General features: G+C 47.7%; 1 protein-coding gene across 1 annotated transcript in view; it reads right to left on the bottom strand.

The window, feature by feature from the left end:
* LOC119452129 (putative ATP-dependent RNA helicase TDRD12) overlaps window positions 1–18,290 on the bottom strand; it is a 215,813-nt gene that overhangs the window by 191,811 nt on the left and 5,712 nt on the right. The window contains exons 2-3 of the mRNA XM_049665961.1: window positions 14,083–14,165; window positions 13,657–13,812 (exon numbers count right to left, since the gene is read on the bottom strand). Of these exons, the coding sequence (XP_049521918.1) occupies window positions 13,657–13,812; window positions 14,083–14,148 (222 nt within the window). The 5' untranslated portion in view covers window positions 14,149–14,165. The remainder of the gene's footprint in view (window positions 1–13,656; window positions 13,813–14,082; window positions 14,166–18,290) is intronic.

Here is an 18,290-nt window from a genome sequence, read left to right as displayed (position 1 = left end):
ATGCAATTCAACCACGAGAAAGCTTGCCGGGCCGTGCCCGACAGCGGACCGCTGCAGCCATGGTCCGTTGTCGGGAGGGGCCCGACAATGGACCGCAAAGGGTTAAGACTGCGAGGCAGTAAAGGAATACTTTATCAAATACCTTGGGAAAGAAGGGTTGAATGAAGATTGGCTTGTAATTTACTCGTTGCTAGTAAATTACGGCTACTTTGGATGTCTGCAACATCATGAAAAAATAAAGAATCATGACAAGTAGAGTCAGAAAGAAACTGTTGACATTACTGGCCACACCTAATATATGATCTAATCTTGTTAAAGACATACAGTAGAGTAATTGGACTCCAGTTAATTCGATTTTTCGGTTAATTCTATCTCAGCCAAAGGTCCTGGCCAGGCACCCATGCATTTCTATGTGTCCAAGGTTTCGCTATTTCAATCCTAAAATTGGGCATCATACGACAATTCGAACTTTACCAGTCAGCAAGCACTCGCCTGACCCCTATGGTGACTGACCCCTTTAGTGGCAGCGTCCGTCTCTGTGGAGCTTAGGGGACAGTGAATGCACTGAACATACGTCAATGTCCAGTCAAAACCGCATATTTTCCGCCTGCCCTACGAAGATTTTTAAGCAATAACCGTAGCTCACAATGTTTGGTTATGGTATTTACTCAATTCTAACAGGCAGGTTTCTGTTTTTTTTTTTTTTGTTTAATGATAATTCTGCTGAAAATTGCATGCACAGCACAATCGCACATGATACCAAAACCGCCTTTGCACCGTTCGCATGCTTTACCGCATAACCAGCCCCTTGATAGATTTCCTTGATAAAAAATTGGGCGCGCGTTAGATTTCTACTTTGTTTGGGAGCTTTTTGAGACTTGTACAAGTTTTCAACTTTCGACAGAAAATGTGGGTGGCGTGTTAAATCAGGAAAATACTGCCAAATGAATCAGCAGTGTGATGGGCGTTAATCTGCATCTTCTTTAATTCAATCGATCAATTTCGTTTCTCCCATCAGGGTCCAATTAACAGAAGTTTACTGAACCAAATTAGTATGCCAGCACTGATTACAGCTCAGTTTATACCTGAATGTCTGCAAAAATATTTCTGAATGGAATCTGGAATCAACGCTTCTTTCCCCTCTGAAACTGCTTTTGCTTTGTGTCCCCAGAGTAGAAAAAGAAAGCAAAAAAATAAAAAGGGGGAATTATACCACCAGATGGTATAACGGGCAAAAAACTAATGATAAAATAAATGAATAGGAGTTGCTATAGCAACCCAATGGAAATTTAGAAAGAAAAGGAAGGCACGTGGTTTTTTTTTTTTTTTTTGGTTATAGCAGCTTATGAAGGGGAATCGGTGCTTCTGACGAAAGCACAGAGCGCATAATGCGACTTCAATACCGCTCTGCGCTTAGCTGTCGTTAGCGCAGCGCAGGTTGATCGCAGTTGGCGCGAATGGTAAAGCACAGGCGCCTTTTCACTGTCAGGTGCTGAAGGTTATAAAACCAGGAAGACCACAGCAAGTTCACAATGATGGGCCCCTATCTATCTGCGTCCACCCACCGTCCACGCAAATCTTTAGAAAAAATTTCATTGGTCTTATACAAAATGTATAGGCCCAAATACCAAAATGTACATGATATTTTTGCCAGTCCTACAGATTCTTCTATCAGAGCAATAAAATGCTTTATAAGTCCTGCTAGATGTAGTAGAAGTGATAAATTTGTATTGGTAGTACTCAGGAACTGTGACCACTCACAAATGTGTAAGGAATTTATTAGACCTGGGAGGTACTCTGTAACAGTCCACCTAGTGAACTAGTCCACCGCAGTCTGCTTAGCCAGTGGACTCATCACGGCAGCTCGCGGTGGCCGCGGTATCTACGCTACATAGATCGCAGCTACATGCAACTGTAGTGCATATGCGCAGCGTTTGCTTTCATGTTTGCCGACATGTTCACAGCAGCGTATGCTATCCACGGACTATGCTTTTTCGCCAAGCCTGAGGGGTGGTTCAGGACCCCTTTAAAATAAATATCCGGCATTTCGTCGTGCATGATTGTGGCTTTTTGGCTTATGACAAGCCCATCTTTAGTGTAGGCATTGACACATCAGTTTTAGATTTCCGACACTATTTGCAGACGTATTTCTGAGTTCAAACATGTTATTCAAACACATCATTAAAGAAAGAACTATGCAGATTCAACATACATTTTGCAATATATGTGAACCATGAAGCAAAGCTATCGTGAAGCGGTTTTAAATGCTATAAAACTGTTCATCCTCTGACACACATTTTGCATTGCAGTTATTACCTTTCTGCCCAGGAACCAGCAAGATTTGAAAACCCCCACCATGCGACCCAAATGACCAAGGATTACACTGTATCCGGAATCAGCCCCCTTTTCATCATGCCTTCCCTAGGATCAGCCCAATTTATTACTGCACTATTGCCAGCACTAACCCACCCTACTCGGCAAGAAGTCAACCAAGCAGAGACACAAACACTCCCCCCCCCAAAGAAAAGGCATAAAAAGCTTATCTTTGTTGTACTGCAGATATTTAAGTACTATTTGTTGTTTTACTACTTAATTCTAAAGAGAACAGAGCCGGCCCACAGCACATCTGTGGTAGTAGTATAGATGCGGCAACATATAAGCTGATTCATATTACAAGGGCTCTTTGTGTGAGCTATTCGGAAAGACAGCAGCAGGACCCATCAGCAGCAAAGTCTCGGATGGGTTGCCTAGAACGCTTTGCTTTAAAATGAACCATTATTGTAGCTTGGTAAAACAAACCGCTCTGGTACACAGTCCCACTAAATAAACTTGGTAATCCGTTGTATCAATCAAATAAACCCATACAGGCCCGTTTTATTGATGTATTATGTCTATTCTTTCATAACTCTATAAGAGCAGACCAATAAAATTCCTCTATTGCAATTCTTCACAGGGATGCAAGAAGATGATCAGCACACTAGCCACTTGACAATTTCGCGCCAACCATGTAAATCAAAGCCAGTGCTGTGATAGTTTACTCGAACGTAGATGAGACCAATGTATGTGTGCCAACGAATGACGGTCCAGAACAAGAGGCTGCCATACGGGGCAAGGGTAAGATCACAGCTGTAAATAGCACTGGTGCCAGACCATACAGTCACTTTCATTGGCGAGGCAGTTTGCCAGCTTTCTGAATTTCCCGAGACCACTGCATATAGATCTGAGTCAATTCAGCACTCAAAAGAGAAAGATAGCAAATCGAACGCAGTCATACTAAAGTTGTTCGGCAGTACGGCACGAACATGCATGAGTAGAGGAAGCTCGAGACAAAGGGTACCCGTAGAACTGGAACATGGCGGTCGGTGATACTTATATGGGAAGTACACATTCCAGTGACGGCAACATTGCTGCCATCGGCGACACATACGGCTCGTGTAGTAGCAGGCGTGAGAACCTTCTTCAGTCGACGACAGAGGTTGTAACTCATTATGGACACCTGTGCTCCAATATCTATTAACCCTTTCCTTACCATAGACGAGCTGAGCTATTCCACACGGTTTGTACCGCTCCCACCGAAGACGAGCTGGGCTTGTCCACGCTGAAACAAGTGCTTTCGCACTGCCGCAGTAAAGCTACCCTGATAAATTTTGCTTAATTCTCTTTGGCTTCAACAGATGGTGCAGTAAAAAAAAATTAAAACACGCTCAAAGCTTGCATTTTCACCAAAAAACGTCTCGGTGCTGGCACACAAAATGGCACCCTAGTCTGTGCGTGCGCGTGGCTTTAACAGCTCTGCTCCGGGAAAAAGGGGAAAAATGTTTGTTTGCAGTAGTTTCGTCGGACTAGGACAGTGAAGAAGTAGTTCGGTTCTCCTCCGAGAGTGGCAGCGACGATACTGAGAACCAAATCTTCTCGGAATCATCGGATTTGGATGATGACAGTGTCTCGACATATCGGCAGTGCATGCCGATAAATGTCAACAACCCCCCACCATCAAATCCAAGGTTTGTTTTCACGTCCGCGCCTGGCATACAGGTACCCGTGTCCGACGACGGAAACAGTGCGCGGTATCTTGAATTGTTTTTAACAAATGAAATAGATTTCATTCTCCGCGAAACAAACCGCTACGCTGAACAGTTTCTTGCTCGGCACAACTTGAGCCACGTGTTTTGGAAGAAGTTGACTGCGGAAGAGCTGAACGTGTTTCTGGCAATAACGATTCTTCAGGGGATAATTCAAAAACCTGAAATTTCTATGTATTGGACGAAGAGAGCGATCCTCCGGATGCCAATATTCAATGAACTTATGAGCCGAAACCGGTTTCCGATTATAATAAAGTTCGTTCATTTCGTTGAAAATGAAGGTGTCCTTGATGAAGAAAGTCATCCTCAGCCAAGGCTGTGGAAGATCTGGCCTTTGTTTGATATGGTAACAAGTGTTGCCGCACTGTTTACATGCCATAATGCACTGTTTACACGCCAGAACACATGCCTCTCAAAAGCGCCTGGTTCGAGTTTAAATTTTTTTTTTTGCTTTGTGAGTCGGCATCCGGGTATGTGTTCAATGTGATTACAGTCGAATCCCGGCACAACGAAGTCCGCTTCAACAAAATTTTCACCACAACAAAGTTTTTTTCATATTCCGTCGATGTCCCATAGAACATAATGCATTGAAATTTCCTCCTAAACGAACTACTTCACGGACACGTTTTCACTTCAACAAAGTTTTTACGAGCAGACATGAGCAAAATTATTTAAACGGCAGCTCACCGAAACCCCTAAAACTCTTTTTTCATGCTTTAACAAACCATCGACCTACATAGCATAAACACACACAAACTTGAGCTGCTCGGGCTGCAATGTAAACAAAACAACGCCACCATGCCGCGGTGGTGATGGCGATGCAACGCGCCCGTATGGAGGAGCATCCGAGCTCCGAACAAACGTTTTGGGTCATATTTGTTAGGAAAATAGTACGCCTATAAATTACATACACGCATTATTTTATTTTTATATGCAGCATGTCTAATTATTAATTTTCTATAACGCTTTGAGAATTTCTCAGGTGTACAACACCAATTAAAGAGTTGCAGTTGCGAGGTCAAATCCCAGTAGGGTGCGTCGAGGTGTTCACACAATGCACGCTTGACAACAAACGATTGCACGCCAGTTGGTCATTATCTCCCGAAGGTGTCAAATCGGTATTCGGAGAAGCATGTCGCCGCCGACAAAGAAGCGGAAGTTTTTGTCGCTAGAAGAGAAGGCTAAAGTTATCGCCCAGGCTGAAGGCGGAAAGAGAAAGTCAGTAATCGTGGAAAATTTTGGGATTCCGGCGAGCTCCCTTTCTACTATACTGAAGTGCAAGGACGCTATAGCCAAAGCGCTAGCTTCTGGGTCGTCAGCGAAACACAAGAAAGTGACTCAGCCGGTGCACGAGGACTTGGACAAGGCAGTATACACCTGGTTTGTGGAGACGCGGGCCAAGAAAATCGCTCGTAGTGGTGATATTGTGCGACAAAAAGCACTGGATTATGCCTGCTTGCTAGGCATAGATGACTAAGGCCAGTGTAGGTTGGCTGAACAGATTCAAGTCACGCCACAGCATCACCGGCAAAGTTTTGTGGGGTGAAGCCACTTCGGCGGATAGTGACGGCGCTGCTGCGTGGATGTCAGCTAGCCTCGCAGGCATCCTGAAAGACTACACCGTCGGATGTTTACAATGCCAATGAGACCGGACTCTTTTACGAAATGCTACCGATCAGGACCCTGGATTTTAAGGGGCTGCGCTGCCACGGAGGCAAGCACAGTAAGAAGAGAATAACCGTACTCCTGTGCGCCAACATGGACGGTTCGGACAAGCGGCCGCTGTTGGTCATCGGCAAAAGTGCAAACCACGTTGCTTCAAAGGAAACCGGAGCCTTTCCGTGAAGTACATGGCTAACACTCAGGCGTGGATGACCCGGGCTATTTTTGAAGAGTGGGTCCAGGCTTTCGACCGGGACATGGGCAGGCAAGGCCGAAAGGTTTGTCTACTCTTAGACAATTGTTCCGCCTACGTCATAGAGGACTACGCCGAGCTGGAAAACGTGCAGTTAAAGTTTTTCCCGCCGAACTGCACCTCCATCATTCAACCCCTCGACCAAGGGGTCATCCAGGGTGTCAAGCGGCCTACCATGAGCGCCTCATTCAAAGGCTCCTTCTAAATACGCAGTTGGGCCGCGAAACAAAAGTGGACCTGTTTATGGTGCTCCAAATGATTGCCGCTTCGTGGTGCGCAATGAGAAGCGCCATAATCGGCAATTGCTTCCGTCATGCTGGGTTCACTGCGCAGGCTACCGAGACTTCGGACTCCGAGAAAGATATCAATGGAGACGGGTCACCGTCTGATGAAGTCACAGCCGCGTGGGCAGCCCTGCTGGAAAGTGGATATGTGCCCGCCGGTGTACATCCAGACTAGTACATACAAGCCGACTCTTGCGTGGTGGTGCACGAGGAAATGATCGACGAAGACATCCTGAACAGTGTCCGGGAAGACTGTTTCGTCGGACGAAGATGACGCAACCGCGCAACGTGAGCCCGGACAACCGACTACATCGCAGGTCATGGACGCATTCAACACGATCAGGCATTCCATCTGTGGGTTCTTGGTGTCTCACAGGAGACCAACTGTGATGTTTTTGTCACCGATCTCGGGGGCGTGCGGGTGGTAAAAGAGATGGAGAGGCAATACGCATGTCGACACAGCAAACAGATTTTTTATCGCACGCAAACTCAAGACTCAAAAAAAAGTCAAGCACACTAAAACACACTGCGGGAACAATACTAACAAAGATACAAACTAAAGCCTAATATACTAAACAAGTTCTAATTCACACCTACGCTCGTCTGCGGCAGCTAATCCTTCAAAGCCAGGCAACCCTGTCCTATCTCGCTGAAACGCACGCCTGAAATGCTACAAAGAGTCACCTTGCTGCACCCGTCGTATGTTTGTCCGAGTCCGAAGCTCGTCGGCCCTTTCTCTCAGAGTTCAGCGCTCTCGTCGATTCTGTAGTCGTCTCTGCCTTGCTGTCGTCGCGTCGTCTTTTATCGGTGGTGAGCTTGTCGGTACTTCGTCGGTGATGAGCTCGTCAGTAATTCTTCAGTGACGGCGTTCGGCGTTGCTTAGGCCCACCTGGATAGGCCTAGCGTCGGGATGCGTCGCAACTTCTTCATGAGTGCCGACGTGGCGTCCCGAGGAGAATCGAACGTGCCAGTCTGCCGCAGAAGGGGGATCCTCTCTGGGGTGCCCGGTCCTGCCGTGAGAGGCTGCAGCCAGTCCAGGAGCCTCGCTCGAACTTGCCGAGGTTGACGGCCACACCTTGGACGCCCAACGTCACGGACTCAGCCAGACCCCCAAGTCTCCCGTCGCCAGAGCGTAGCTGGCGATGCGACCTTCCCGGCCGGGAGCCACGTAGATAATCCACCGACAGCGCCGTTCATCCCCCGATTACGCCTCGGCTCACGCGCCTCGAGAGCTCGTGCCGTTCCGAACACTGTGCTTCACGTGCTCTTTTTCGCGCCGCAGGCGGCCTCTTACATATGACACCAACCACCGCGGGTTCAAGCTTAGCGAGTCACAGGGCCGCGTCAGCCGTTGCCTCCAGCACCGCTCACGCGCAAGCTCAGAGGCCGCAAGGAGCTACCGAGCGATGCATGCAAAAACACAGTAAAGCCCCGAGTTGACGGAAACCGTTTATTGATTCCGTCGGCACCAGCACTGCACAAACGCCCGCGCAGCGGAGAACCAAAGGGGTCCCGCACCAGGGTGAAAATACAACAGGCGCCTATAGCACGTCGCTGCGAGAGCACAGGCTCAAGCTGGGACACACCGCTAGGAAAAGTCCTGGCGGCTATGCTACTTGCTCTGGCGATAATCAATGGGTCAACTCACGAGAACTCGGGCAATCTCCTTTGGCTTAGGCTTTCGGCAAGTGCAGCTCGGCGTGGTACGACCTCGCGCAAGCACTAGGCACCGCTCGTCGGCTTAGCATCGGGAAAGGATCAGCACAAAGTAGGCGCTCCCCGCACGAGCTCCAGTCCTAGTCACAAAGGTGTCGGTGGACGAGAGGAAAGCATGTAGGTACCTTACGGCGATCCCGAAGATCAGAGAGCCACGCTCCGCCGCTAGCAGTCGAAACGCGGCTGCGCCGTGACGTCAGCGCCCCGCCCTCACCGCAAACCACCGCGACTGGAGCGCCACCACTAGAACCGGTTGGGAGTGGACGGGGAAAGGCGAGGGACAGCAGAACAAGTGAAGCCCGCGCAATGGCGTCAGCGCCTCCCTCAATCCCCACACATCGGGACCACGGACAACGATCAGGCAATGGCTTTGCTGGCAGCATGCGAGAGCCTCGTTGTGCCATCGCTTGGCAGGAAGCGGAAACAAGCTAAGCTGACCGATTTTCGTAATTAAAGCTTGCTTTTGCGTCAGCGAGTCATGTGTCACCTATGTATTTGATTAATATCGTGACAACAAATTTCCGCGACAACGAAATTTTTCGTGCCCCCCGTCAATTTCGTTGTAGTGGGATTCGACTGTATATACACCGGGAAAGGAACGATCGAGAGTGATAAGAACATGTGTATGGGGACAAAGGTGGTCCTTTCACTGATGGAGAACCATCTTGATCGTAGGTACTGCCTAACCGTAGATAACTTCTACTGCTCTCCTTACGAGAGTGATAAGAACATGTGTATGGGGACAAAGGTGGTCCTTTCACTGATGGAGAACCATCTTGATCATGGGTACTGCCTAACCGTAGATAACTTCTACTGCTCTCCTCAGCTGGTCGATGCCCTGATCTTGAGGAAAACGGATGTGTACGGTACCGTGCGTGCAACACGCAAGGACACACCTTTTTCAAGCAAAGAAAAGTTGAAGAAAGGCGACCTGCTTGCTTTTCAACAAGGGAGTAACATGACCCTTCAGTGGCAAGATACGAAGCGCATCTCTCTCTAGAGCTGTCAAGCCGCAACAACCTCAGAAGTGAGAAACAAGCGGAATGAGACGCTCATAAAGCCACATGTAGTGCCCGACTACAATCACACAATGGGAGGTGTGGATAAGAATGATCAAAATCTTATTACCCGTCCGTGCGCCACCAACAAAAGATATGAAGGTGTTCCGTCACAATGCTTCCATCGTTTTCAAGAAAGCTGAAGGTGGGAAAACCACGCACCTAGATTGCCGACTGAATCTTACGGATGCGCTCATCACTGAAAACCTTATAAGTAAAAATCTCTGCAAGAAAGGAAGGGTGTCCGACAATTTGGTACCGAGACTCCTCGCCCGCCACTTTCCAAGGAACCTCCCCTCCCACCACGAAAAATCAGACGCCAACAAGACGCTGCTTCATTTGCTCGAAGCGTTCAGAAAAAGGTGTCACAAAGACCTCCAGGAAGAAAACATATACCTGGTGCGAGAAATATGGAGTAGCACTCTGCACTATTCTGTGCTTTGAAATGTACCCCACCAAGTCTAAAATTTAGGGATCTGATGCCCCCTGCCACAGGTATGATCCCCACTAGTCACAGTACTGTTTTTGAAATTCCAAAGAGACATTTTTGCACCAAAAACGACAGAAAGTGGGAGACTCTCCGCTGTGCAGTGTAGTGAAGCCAATCTCTCTCTCCATATTTTCGCAAAAAAAATTTTTTGCGTGTATTTTACAAATAAAGTGCCTTTAGGTATATTTTTTCAAGATACGTAGAATTAGTCAAATAAAAAAAATCGGTAATTTTGTACCATTTTTCACCGAAAAACTGTAGGGAAAGGGTTAACGCCGTCAAAGGGACACCGTCGACGTGAACATCAAGGTCTGGTTCGTTGGGAGCGTCAATGGAGGATTTCGACGTGACGAAGCCAATGCAGCACTACCTCCAGGAGCTGCATGGTCTAGTTTTCTGTCCGGGAGGGTCCATAATTGGTCGGCGACGAATGGCGGCGTGGCTGGGGCGACGAGACCGACGGCGCTGAGGTGACGGCGAGCGAGCGGGACGACTGTCATTGATGGATACGTCAGAGGTAGGAGGCATACGGCGAGGCGAGTAACGGCGAGGGTCGGCATATGGGCCAGGAGATGGGGAAAAGTAGCTCAAATACTGCCGCCCAGGAGGTGCGGCAGTAGCGAGCTACGTGGCCAATTCGATGGCAATGGAAGCAAATTGGCTTGTCGTCCAGAGTTCTCCACTCTGTAGGGTTGCGGTATCTGGGAGGGGAATACAGATCACTGCGAGGCGCAGCAAGCAGCAGGAAAACCGAGGTTGGCAAATTCTTGCAGCACAACTGCCTGAATGAGAGAGATCGCTGGGTCAGGTTTGTCAATGGTGGAGTCAAGTGGATGGAATGGGGCAGGACTTGTAGCCTCGAGCTTGCGGCGAACAATACGTGTGACGTTCTCATTGAAGAGGGGTGAGGTGAGGTTGACGCAGGACGACGTCGCAGCTGTGTTAGGGAGCCGGGAAAATTGTGGAATGACACGGCGGCTTTAGGCGAGCTCAAAGCTGCAGCATTTCTTGAGCTTAACGTCGATGGTGGAAACATTGTTAAAGATCAACAAGTTGAGCGTGTCGTCCGAGATCCCTTTGAGAACGTGGCCTACTTTGCCGGAAAGTCGAGAAAATGACCGAGGTTGACAAAGAGCGAGCACAACTTGTATGTACGAGACGTACGATTCAGTAGAAGGACTGAACTCTGGTAGCAAGCTCTTTTCTTGCAGCCAGCTGCCGACCGGTCGGATTTCCAAAGAGATCGCTGAGCTCCTTGAAAGCATCCCAGCTAGAGATCTCGTCCTCGTGTGTCTGGAACCAGATACGAGGAGTTCCGCCCAAGTAGAATAGCACATTCGCTAGCATAATTGTAGGGTCCCAGTGGTTCTTTCGGCTAACAGACTCATACAGGCTGAGCCAGTCCTCAATGTCGACATTATCTTGGCTGGAGAATATGCCAGGTTCGCGGGGATTGGTAACCGTGACGTGCGTTATCGGGGTCGCAGGAGTAGAAGCAGACGAGGTGTCATCACCGTGAGCCATGGCAGAAAGCAGACGGTGCGGCCACTACAGAGCTCCGTGGCGAGGACGGGGAACGGCACTCCCCACCAAAATGTTACAGGAACGAAGGATTAAGCACGGGAGACTATATACAGTTAAACCTGGATATAACGAAATTGACAAATTCCCGAAAAACTTCGTTATAAAGAGGATTTCGTTAATATGCAGGTTCGGCACGAAAATTCGAAAAATAAACGCTTACCGTATTTACTCGATTGTAACGCGCCCTCGATTGTAACGCGCACCCGTTTTCGTCAAAGCACTCATCCTTGGAATGTCACACCAGGTACCAGATGCGTGGACGTGTGTAGTTTCGCACAAGCGCGAGGCATCGGAAACGAAGAGCGCGCGCCACAATGGCGTCGTAGCGTCGTATAGTGTTATTGTAGAACCCCGCTGTTACGTTCCCAGGGGCTGTGTTTTCCCGGCTGTTACGTCGTTTTCGGCCGGTCCCGGCACAGCTCCCATAGAACCCAATGCATTGGTAACCCTGCTGTAGTGTCGCAACTGTGGGACCGTTACCGCGTCATACGTTGCGAACTGCCACCCCACGCCGGCCTGAGCGGCCATTTTGACTTTTCATGTCGCTTGGCTTGGTGGTTTGACGATGGCATTGGCCGCCCAAAGTGCCGGGGGCGACAACTATGACGTATTTTCGGTTTCCGCCAGCAAAAGTATGGCCCTTGAAATCCGTATTTGCTATATAAAGATGGTGTCTATGACGCGTTGTGGCCCTAAAATTGTTTTTGGCTCATAGATGTTCCGTATAAAGTCCAAGGAAGATAACGCAGTCGCTGCGCGCCGTATGCTGTATGTGCGAGTGAAAACGTGCGAGGGGAGCCGACGACCGCGTCTAAATCTCGCGCACGCAAGAAAGACAAGCAGAAGGAAGCGCGCCTTCCGTTGTGCTCGAGGCACCGGCGAGAGAGCGAGGGGGGAGGGATAGCGGGGTGGTGTTGTACTGTACTCTGGCATCAACTGCGAACTGTGTACTGCGCGGCGGCGGCTCGTAGCTTTGTGCGTGCTGTGTGTTCTCGGCACTCAGTTTGTGTTGAAGCAATAGACAACAGCACGAAGCTCACTTCGCTCGCTTCTCCCAGCGGCGCTTCCACACGCCGCCAGCGTTTGACAGAGCGTTTCCGCGCTCATCGAGTGTGATGTGTCACAGTGTGTACCAGCACGTCGGCAACATCAACTGGAAAAAAAGAGTGCCGGCTTGGCGGGCTAGGCCAGCGCACGCCAAGCGGCAGGATCAGGTTTGAATGAAGGGAGGGGGAAAGGTCACGCCCGCGGCGGCAAGATCTCCGGGTCGAGGGATGCAGGCCCGCCTCGCACACGCACCCACACGTGTGCTCACTTCGCATGCCGTCGCGGCGGACAAGGTGCTTCCGGTTGCTGCTCGCACAAAAATGACACAATTTGGGGCGAAATCTCTAGGTTGTCGAAGGGAAAAATTCGTTATACCGAGGGGGTCTCCCACTGCCACTTCGTTATGTAGAGGTCTCAAATACATGTGCTTCTATGGGGTAACGGCAGGGAATAGAAAAACTTCGTTATATCAAGGAATTCGTTATATGGAGGTTTGTTATAAGCAGGTACAAAGTATATTTACAAGAGACAACTGCAGCGCTGGCCAGTTCAGTGGACAGCTCGAGAGCAAAGCGCAGTTCGTCTTCGTTGGGGCGCCCGCACACATCGTCCACAAGAAACACGCAATATGCATGTATTAATATTGTACAGAAGCCTTAGCCCAGTGTTATCAGTGCGAAAATCACGATAAACTGTTCGGGAGGCGCTGTTGCGAGGTCTGAGGAATATGAATGGCCGCACTCTTTTTCGGAGAACAAACCCACTCGCTGTTCGTGGCCACTGCCTGAGCACACATGTAGAAGCCATTCTGGCGCAGCGTGGCACAATTTCGGTCAATTTTCTGTGTTTGGCGCACGCATGTGCATTTGTATCAAAACGGCGCAACTGGTGCAGGACTCCCACCCCTGCAAGCAGCAGCCCATTTTTGAAGCCAAATTCAGTCATTTCTTGAGGCTGGAGGTGGTTTTACAGAAGTTTTTAAAACAGTCAAAAGTTTTAAATATGAAAAAAAAAAAAAAAGAAAATGATGAAAAACAAGAAGTCTACAAACTTTGGCACATATACACCAATTTTGTTTGAAATATTGCTGCTTTTCCTCATGTTCTTAAATACCTTGCACAGCTGGTGCAATGAGCACGCAAATGGACACGTTAAGCATTTTTTCATGTAACTTCTACTGCCATAGCAACTCGGACGACCATAAGTCACACATTCAGTTAAAGTCTCACTTGTCATTCGAACAGGTTTGGTAATGCCCTGACAAGAGTTATTATTCATGGACTAGGCAAAAAAAATTTAAATATTTTACCTAGTGCTTAAGAAGCATTCCAATCCATGCTTTCATGTGAATGACATGCTTCAACAACTTTGATATACTCATACCAGTTGCTTACAAGAAGATACACACACCTCAAACCAGCACTGGCAACAACAAATGATCTTATCAAACATGAAACGAACAGCAGTCATCGGTACTTACCGAATCAATCTCTGGGAGTAGTGGTGTGAAAGGTTGGATGTCCCATTTCCTCATGTGTTGTTTCATGTTTGCCTCCATGCTGATAAATTCTCTTCCACTTTGAGACATCTCTGCTCCCGCTGCTTCCCTTATCAAAAAGCAAGTTGGTGAGTTGACCTGCAAATGCGACATTGTGTTCCAAATACCATTATTTCTGAAACCAAAACATACCGCTGACAACAAACTTAGAACAGTGGCTCCACATTAGTGTTTGCAATCTAACACTTTTGGCAACAATTACTTTTGTATGATGCAACATCCAGCATCACTGCAACTATGATAATTTATCCCTGCCTTTAGGTATTTCAGCTGTGTAACACTCAGCTAGCATGCAAGGACAATAAAAGCAACATGCAATTACCTAAGCTTTCACTCAGAATATCTTACCTTCAGGACTATGACATTCATTCTCTGCTTCCATCCTTGTGCGTGTTTATACGCGTCTGTAGCCATGGTGATTGAAGTGTAATCTGCAAACATTTATTTTGTCATGAATGCAGGGTTCGTACAGAACATTTGACCCAAAATTCAAGAATTCAAGGATGCCCAAGGCCAAAATTCAAGGAGGAGGAAAGAAGCCTTATCGATGGTATCGATCGGAGAAGCGGTGCCTAGTGACATGCCTTCCGGGATAACTTGCGTACATGAACCAAAGTTTAAAACAGGAAGGAATACGCAGTTTTCGGTAATAGTCACAATGGCATGAGGAATGGCAACTGTAAGTAGCAGGAGAACATCGACATTAGGAGTCGGCACATAGTCGCCATCAGGAACAGATGGGAAGCACGTCAAAGATGCTTGACATGGTGGCTTAAAGCGGCAACTGTACGAGGTCTAGAGAACATAATGAGGCTCAAGTGATTTTGGAGGACAGAGTTGGAGGAGGCCAGCAGGGCAATCAATCTGCGCTGAATGGTCTGATAAAAGTCTAGACCGAAGATCAAATCATGGGAACACCGCTCAAGAACAGCAAATTAAATGGAAGTGCTGAAACTAGCAACAGTTATTCGGGCAGTACACATGCCAAGGATTATCAGTCCTGCAGCTTCCACGTTGCTGCAAGGAACTACTGAAATAGGGTTTAATATCCCTGTCACACTGGGCGTTATAATGCCATTAGATTCAAACGACATTCGGTGCAAGGAATGCCATTGGACCTGTGGCAGCGCTACAATGGAAAAATTAATGTCATTCGGTCATGATATCAATGGCGATCACTCCAAAACAATTTGCAAGAAAACTAGGACAGGGTATGTGCGAGTGTCTGGAAAGTCAATCCATTTATTTTAAAATAAATATGGGGCGTCGCTTCACTCAAATAACAAGCATATAATACTTCTATTTTAGAATGTCTGGCCACCATAAGCCAAAACAAGGCTTAGCCAGCTTAGTAGTGATAGCTGATAACTATATGACTGACATGGCATCGCTGAACCACGACGCTTAGTTGCAGCAGGTGAAGCAGTTAGTTGCTGTGCACCTTGCTTTGTACATGCACAGAGGCGCCCGTTTGTTTACAGTAAGGCCAACTAATAAAGCGACGGCGGACAGACGCCACTGAGGTAGAGAGTAAAAATATTTTGACAGCCTGCCGTACAGGTTTTTTCACATTAAAATGATAGATGCCTTAAAACACGCAAAATAATTACCTTTTTACATAAACGGTTCTCAAATTATGAACACTCAATGTCATATTTTACCTTGCATCTGGGATAGAGAGTATAGATTCACTTCAAGTGCGAAGCCGAATGAGTTTTTCGAACTCATTCAATTGCGAAAGTCATTCGATTCTAATGGCATTAAATATTGCTGGGTAGCAGCCGAATAATGTTATTCGGTGCTAATGTCGTTCAGGTCAATTGACATTAAAACGTCCAGTGTGGCAGGGTCTTATCCTGTGTGCCAGGCTTCTCGTATGCTGCTCTCTGCGACTTTTAAAAAGCATTTTTTAATGCACCCCTTTGAGCTAAAATGTCGGTCTCTACTAAAGCCCCTACTGCTCCACCGAGAAAATCTGAGACATTTAGAAGGTAGAGCGCCGTAAGGTGCGAGAAAGGTATAATTCAGCATGACTGACTCAGCACGAGCACCGCAGGCGCGAGAACGTCGGTCCAACGTACCACGCCCGTGCGAGGAGAATTAGCAACGCGAGAAATCTAACCCTATCTGCACCCATAATGGCACGGTCCCGTTTCGCTGCTGTCTCATCACGATGTATCGATGCTGCCCGGCTTCACAATTACGAGCAAGAGTGCACTCGCATTCCAAGTCGTGCATATCGACGTTACGTGTCGCATCTCTGGGTGAAATGTTCAGTGCACTACTCGGTGCTCATCGCACTTCGAGATTCTTTTTTTTCCCTTAGAAATGAGAAAATATTCTGTACTCAAAGCTCGTTTTCCTCAAATATTGGTATTCGATTTTGAAATTTCACAATTCGAACACGCTTACCTTAAAACTATTGGAACACAGGTAATGGGGGCTGACTATACGGGAGGGTGTCGTCGAAGAAAAACACGCAGAATATGTCGAATTTTCGCGCCGCCTTCACGTACAGGTGCCCACAAAATAATACCCCTGTCAAGCGGGCAAGTTAAGTGCACTTACGGAGAGTGTCACTCGGTTTAAAAGCACTTTGCCAAATCTAAACGTCGCAAGTGGAGTGTCACTCACTGCAGAGTGTACTCCGGTCGAAGTGCATTCACGGAATGCACTTTAGTGGCCGAGTGCATAGCCTCGTCGCCAGCGGTTTCAATGGCACAAAATTTAATGCATAAAAAAAGGACACAGAAGTTCATTTTAGTGGTTGAACAGCTTTTGTGCACAAATAATAGCCTAAAACACGTTCATATTCTGTTCGAGCAGGATCAAATGCCGCCTCGTCGCACGCCACTATGTCGTTCTGGATTGGCTAGGCATTTTTCTTGGCCGGCATTGACTTGCTACACTCTTATAATAAAAAATATTTTCGTTTTTTGTTGAAAAAACAGATTAAGTTTGTTTTAATTAATAATGCAACGTAAGACAATCACTCTTTAGAAGTACTTTTCTTTTTAATCTACATCTTCACAAACCGCGCTCGTAGTCTGTTGGCATTTTTTTTACTGTGAGTGCACTCTGTTTTCCCGTCTAGAACCGCGTAGCCTAAAGTGTCACTCAAGGTCCCGAAGTGCACTCCCCGTAAGTGCAGTTAACTTGCCCGCTTGACAGGGGTATTGACCCTTTTCGCGGAGCAGTTTGCTTTAGAGAAACGAGATGGCGCTCACGGCGGCGCGCCATACCTCTCCTCAGCGACCGCGCACGAATACGAAACCATTACCGCTTCTACCTTGCTTCTGTGCGATCAGCTGTGGGAAATGCAATTGAGTTTTCGCTAACACACTATGCTCCAATCATGGTAGATCGAATCATGTGGATTGAAGACGTGTGCAATAGTTGGCTGCAAAGATAGTGACTGGCATGTTAAGGAATAGAATGAATCTGTGTGGCCAAGTTCGCGGACCGCTGCTGCAACTGTCCGAACATGTTACCGGCACTTCGTGATGTACGGCTTTCCTCGAGGATACAGAAATTTGCTCATCCGCCAGCCTTGTCCGCCTAAGTCACGGTCTACAATATTTCCGAAAACAGAGGTTTTCTAAGCCGCGCCGGCGTCATACACTTCCATTGTAAACAAGGAGGCAACAGAGGCAGTTGAGGCAAGCAATGGATGCGTCACCACGTGATCAAACATGGCAGCGCCCACGGGATCTCCGCGAAAAGGGTCAGTAATTCGGAGTGCCGGGCCGGTGGCCGCTCGTCGGCGGAGCACACCAGCGGAAAAATACAGCCATGGTCTGTGTGTGCGCGGCATCCCTAGCAAGCAGGCCTCGCTTCCTAGTGCATCTAGATAGGCGGTGCCTTGCGTCAAAAAACTTTCGGTTCGTCCCTCTTAGCACTGGGACAACACATCTGAGCAAGGGGGAGGATCGGGGCCTGTAGGCTACAGCGTGCTCGCGCGCTATGCAGCGTAATCTAAATGCACGCGTAATCCTTGTGGCGTATTCTCGTCGCAATCAGCATTCATTCTAAAACATACTCATGCTTTATAGATAGGTTGGGTGAATGGAATCTATGAGCATTATAACTGAGTGGTGACCTGCGAGTTCACCATGCTCTGCTTTTAATTATACCTAATGTCTTGCATATCTGAGTAAAGACACTACGAATTCAAAGCTTATCTTTCATGTGGGCGAGTGCTGCGGCTTGCCTATAATAGCACTGGAGGGCACTTCTCAACCTGATTATCGTGTTGCGAAATGTATTTTAGTCCTTTTGCAATTATATTCCGAGCCACATTTACTACTTGGGAATAAAGGCTGTTTCACATGATGCGATCTTCATCGCACCGGAAGTGCGATTTCTGTCGCATGTTACGAAAATTGCAGTTGCAGTGCCGACCCCGCGATTTTCGGCTGCGACCAACCGGTTGATCGCAGCGTCGCAGCGATCGTTGCAATCTTCCGTCGAAATTGGCCGAGAGCTATTTCGCAGTTTTTGTTTTGGGAAATGGCGTCAGTCGCTCAATGCAACGTTTATAGATACTTTTTTGTCTA

This window comes from Dermacentor silvarum, chromosome 1 (assembly GCF_013339745.2).
Source record: "Dermacentor silvarum isolate Dsil-2018 chromosome 1, BIME_Dsil_1.4, whole genome shotgun sequence".
Lineage (NCBI taxonomy): Eukaryota > Metazoa > Arthropoda > Arachnida > Ixodida > Ixodidae > Dermacentor > Dermacentor silvarum.
The sequence above is the reverse complement of the archived record's forward strand: the minus strand, read 5'-3'. Positions and strand labels throughout refer to the sequence as shown.